This window comes from Photinus pyralis, unplaced genomic scaffold, assembly GCF_008802855.1.
Source record: "Photinus pyralis isolate 1611_PpyrPB1 unplaced genomic scaffold, Ppyr1.3 Ppyr1.4_unclustered_Scaffold5131, whole genome shotgun sequence".
Classification (NCBI taxonomy): Eukaryota; Metazoa; Arthropoda; class Insecta; order Coleoptera; family Lampyridae; genus Photinus; species Photinus pyralis.
This window is the reverse complement of record NW_022171718.1, coordinates 25,473-31,020: the sequence shown is the minus strand read 5'-3', so window position 1 is coordinate 31,020 and position 5,548 is coordinate 25,473. Positions and strand designations below refer to the sequence as shown.

Here is a 5,548-nt window from a genome sequence, read left to right as displayed (position 1 = left end):
TATTTCTTTAATGTCTATGGTCGAAACAAAACCGATTTTTTATTATTACAACGCATGCGCATTTTTCAGTCACGTCGTATAATCATTGAATTTATAACTATCGTATTATAGGTGCTAGTTTCGTAGAACGCAGCCATTCTATTAAAAAGTAACGGACATAACCTCCAAAAACTGCAAAATATTTTCAAATACCGAGTCCATGTGTTATTTACTTCCAATAAAGTGTAATTTGTCGAATATTGGCTATAAATGGACGTGATAACACTATCTTCCTCTGACGATGAAAGCTCATCTTACAAACAACCGAGGAAACGAATAAAATTGCAAACACTTCCATCGAAAACAATCTGCCTGGACTCATCAGACGACGAACCGTCGCAGTCCCATCTAGTATCCAAAGAAAACGGCATTACCAAATGTGAACCTGGAGCAGAATGTGACAACTCCATTAATTCGGGTCGTGAAGAAGTAGGCCATGGTATTGCAGAATCGGCGCCAATTCCCTTAGAAAGTACCGAACCTAAAACTGATAGTGCAGACGTAATTGAAGAAAAGCTGACGAGGTTCTTCGATAAGTGCTTCAAGACTGTAACGCGATCGGATCATAAAGAACTTTTTATTCAAGTCATTCCCAAAGTGAAAGCCTACTACGACAAGCTAAAAAGACTGAAGTGTAATTTAAAAGATTTTGAGTGTGTGCTCGATAGGGATACAAACGTCGAATACGATGCCCGGACCGCGTCGTCGAGGTTCGATCAAATCTTCCAATTTCTGAAGGGGAAGATTAACGAATTGGAAAACACGATCGTCATTCAAGGACCGAAAAAGCAGCACCTGAAAAAGCTGGAGAAGGCCCTCAGGTTGGTCAATCGTAGGATAGCGAAGCTCGACAATGCGGAGGTGAACTTCGACGACGAAGAGAACTCTCACTATCTGCAGGCAGCCAAGTACAAAGAGAGGGCGACGAAGATCTTTAGGAAAATTTGCGAGATCCGCAAGGAGGATCCGAACATGGATCGTCCACTGTATACGAAAATTAATTTTACCAAGTCGAAATTTCCGGAATTCAATCGGGTCATTAATAAACGATTTAGGGACTTTCTTCAGTTTCCGACGTATTACGATATGGATCAGTGCCTTCGAAAGTGCGTCGCCGATAAGGGTATGCAAGTTCGCGAGGAGGAACTCAAATCGGAGGTAAAGTTTTGCTTCGAGAAATTGGGGTTGTCTATGAAACAGAAGCGCTCGTTGGACTTGTACGATTCGCACAGTGATTTTATTGCCGGAACCGAGGATCCCGCACAAAATAACGAGGAAGTTACTAACAGATTACGCGAGAACTATAGAAATGGTAGCAAAAGAATGGAGGAGGTGCTCGAGAAATATACGCGGATGCAAGAGAGTGGTGTTAATCCCGATGTTAGTTCAGATAGTGACGATAGTAATATTGATAGCAATTAAGCGAATTTAAACCTTTATACTGAATCGTTACTGTTAATTTTTAACCATTTAATGTATAATTGGGATCCTGTTTGACAGGTGCATTAGGCTATGAAAATTATAAGTATTTAGTAGGGGAGCTAGCACGAAATCCACTGAACGAGAATGATCAAAATTTTAACCGATGGAGTTCCATTTTGCCCTATCAAAGTATGCTAAAATCGATCGTCTGCCGCCTCAGGTCATATGACTTAAGGCGCTGCGGGTACTTCTTGCGGTACCAATTCTGAAAGGTTGTCTTTCGAGAAAATAAGTTATACACCAAATGAAAACGTTGATAATAGCTCTTAAAAAAATATTTAAAAAAATCGCGTACACTTAATAACTCCGTAAAAAACCAATTCTTAGTCGGTTTTTCACGAACTTTCTACAGATATAACTAGGTTACCGTCGGATAAATGAAGCTGATTTTTTTTACAGACTAATGATGGGCACAGCCAATGACTACGAGAGTGTTTCTTTTTTAATTTTTTTCTCTAATTATAAGATATCTTATAATTTTAAGATGATAAGATAATCGTATGATTAGAGAAAAAATTTAAAAACGAAACACCGTTAAGTCATTAGTTGTACCTATCATCAGTCTGTAGAAAAAATCAGCTTCATTCGTCTAATCGTAGAAAGTTCGTGAAAAACCGACTAAGAATTGTTTTTTTACGGAGTTATTAAGTGTACGCGATTTTTTTAAATATTTTTTTAAGAGCTATTATCAACGTTTTCATTTGGTGTATAACTTATTTTCTCGAAAGACAACCTTTCAGAATTGGTACCGCAAGAAGTACCCGCAGCGCCTTAAGTCATATGACCTGAGGCGGCAGACGATCGATTTTAGCATACTTTGATAGGGCAAAATGGAACTCCATCGGTTAAAATTTTGATCATTCTCGTTCAGTGGATTTCGTGCTAGCTCCCCTACTAATTGTACATAATTACTATCAAATGAATACACCATCCAAATTCTATATTTACAAAAATAAAGTTTTTAAATAATATATACTTATACAGTAGACATATGCAGTAGACCCGCGTTTTTGTGAACCTTCACATAGTATTGGTACACGGTGTCCATTTTTCGAGTGCCACTATGGGGATCTCGCTTATCTTTAAGAGTTAGAAAGTTGGTAACATGGCGGCAAAATTGAAACTTAGTTATGAAGAAATCGCAAAAAAACGAAAATTTCTGATTTTTTATGATAAACTAATCGTAGTAGACATTTCTAATTAACGCATTACTCGAACACTTTTTAAGGGATATTTCAAACACGGCACCCTGTTTTTAATAATATTTTCGTACTTCCGGGACTAAAGTAACAACTTCACTCCATTATGACAAGTACTGAAGTGTCACTTTTTGTCCCGCCGGGATTAAATTTAGACAAAAATCCCGGAAGGATGTAATTACTAACAAGGCAATTTCAGTAGGTTGTTCCACATTTTGTATGCGGCACTACTTCTTAAACGCATCGTACTGCTGCTCATGTAGTTTTTTGGATTTCGGTGGTATCAATTCTTTACCTACTTTGGCCGCTTTTTATCAATATCAAATACACCTTTGTCATCCACCACCAAAATTATGACACTAGCAATGACAGTTTCCAAATTATTTTTGTTACCATGGCATAGGGATTGTCATACAACGCAACGTTCCTATGGTAACTTGTTAAGCAGCGATTTTTTGAAAGAACGCGTTCTCTAACTCCATACATATTAAGTGTTTCGGTTTCGGAAGTACGAAAAATATCGTATATACCTTGCGACTGAAGTAGTGGTCTTAATCCCTCAGGTAAATTATGGCCCTCCCTTCGGTCGGGCCATAAACTTTACCTTCGGGATTAAAAGTACTACTTCAGTCCCGCGGTATATAATATACTATTAAGTTGACGGAGAAACAAGGGGGAACTTTAGTTTTTCTCTTATATATATGGTTTTTCTTATGGGCGCCATTTTGAATTATGACATTTTGAGATTACGTCTTTTTTTCTCTTTACGATATATCACACATGGTGGTTCAATATCACATTTTTCCTAAAAATACAATTTTTAATTTTTTGAAAAGGTGCTTTGGAAAAACAAAACGTTCTTTTTGTAAACAAAAGTTTGACAGTTTGATCCATATCTGTCTGGTTCACAGAATACGGCCTTCTCAGAATAGAAACAGCAATGTTACAAATTTGTATTAAAGTCACTAAATATAGAAAGTACCGCAATCCATTGGGCTCGTGTGTTAGAGAGAGAACGCATGATTTTTGCTCAAAAATGGCGGAAGTTACCAGATTCTAGTAACTTTAATGTTAGGGATTGTTCCACCTGTTTGGAGATATCTGTATATATTTTTATAAAACATGACAGTACTATGAAGTTAGGTTATAAAAAATTACAGCTATTCAGATTTTATTTATCAATTTTTTTAAGTTGGCAGCAAATTTGCCCAAAAATGGCGGATGATTGAGGTACTTTCCACTGAAGATTTCTGTGGTACTTTCTATATCAGTGACTTTAATTTGTATCAAAGATCATGATCTTTGTTTGTATGGTATGTTGGCGGACCCTGGTGGGTGTGCTGTGAACTAAAGCATCAAAATCAGAGTCTGGTGACCAGCTTCTAAAGCCATGAAGTCATTTCCCCAATTCGATCTAAATCATAAATATCGATAAAGAATACTCAGTTGTTAAATTAAAGTGTATTTAGATACAATCACATTACATTATTTAACACAGAGAATTTAAATTACATGTTCACAAATTACATATACCTAAAACTCAGAAGTGAGTGGAACTTTCGCTTTGTAGATGTTAACACTTTGCAGAAAGATCCTTACATAACGATTTGTCGTACGAAATATTTGGTTTTAATTGCTGTTTGGACTAAATATTTTTGTTAAAAAATATCTTGAGAACTAAATTTTTTGTTCCAAGAAGTAATAAAACCGCTTCAGCAAATTGTCACACAAGTTTTTGATCCTGGTGCTTAGTTATTTGAGAAGCGAGGGTGGAAGTTGTTGAATTATCTAAAACGTATTTTTTATTCATTGTCTAAACGAATATACAATATAAGTACCTATCTACGTCTATATAAATATAAAACTCAAGTCTACACCCTTTTGCGCTGGTAATTTATAAATTCAATACCTTGCATAAATAGGAGAGAAATAACAGCAAATTTCAACCCTCTTCGCGTTTCAAGCACAAAACAATCTGTTTCAAAATATGGGAAACAATGCCTTTTTGATATTTTATCGTTACATTGCGCCACACAACACATTTACGGTCACATAAACTTGTTCATATAGTACGGGAGGTAGCGTCCTATTTTTACGGGTCATTTTCGCACAATTACTTTTTATTCTGCCTGGTAGTTTTTGCTTAGTTAACACTTAAAACAAGCGTCAGCTGGCGCGACAGCGTGGCGTGATGGTATGAGAGGCTAAGAAACACGTAAGAAAAAATTGTTTTTCGGACCATTTTCGCAAAGCTGAAAATGGTATATATAATAGTGTACAATGTAAAAAGAGCATAAATAACTGTCAGCTGATATTTAAATGTGGCAAAACCTGTTAGCTGGGCGTCCAAAGTGTAGCGTAGCGTTAGCGGGCGCTAGCGCGCGCGGCGCCTTTGAATTTTCATGACCCAGCTAACACATTTTTCCACGTTGTCGTGTCAGCTAACAAGTGGTTTCCTTTTTTTTGTACCATAAACTGATGAGGTACTCATTTTCATGCATGCTGATGTCATATTATTGGAGAAAAATATGATTGAAAGAGAATACATGAGTAAAATGGTATCACATACTGTATAATAATATTATACATAAATTGAAACATTGTATTTTATAATTTGTAACGTGGTTAAGGACATAGAATAAATCAAAAGAGACAAAACAAACTAAAAAAAGGAAACTAATAGCCCTAACCACGGCTGCGGAGAGATTATGGTACGTTTGTGTAAGATTATTTTAGGCGCTACTAACTTTTATTTTCCTGTTAGGACAAAACGCAACCAATAACACATTTCTTAGACAATTCTTAAAAAATGCGTTACAAGAAAACAG

The 5,548-nt window shown here is 36.3% G+C and overlaps 1 protein-coding gene across 1 annotated transcript; it reads left to right on the top strand.

Annotated features, from left to right (window-relative positions):
• The first annotated feature begins 99 nt into the window (after positions 1–99).
• On the top strand, positions 100–1,651 carry LOC116182398. Its single transcript, XM_031502933.1, has one exon. The coding sequence runs from the start codon at positions 250–252 to the stop codon at positions 1,459–1,461; it is 1,212 nt and encodes a 403-aa protein (XP_031358793.1). The 5' UTR covers positions 100–249; the 3' UTR covers positions 1,462–1,651.
• The last annotated feature ends 3,897 nt before the right edge of the window (positions 1,652–5,548 follow it).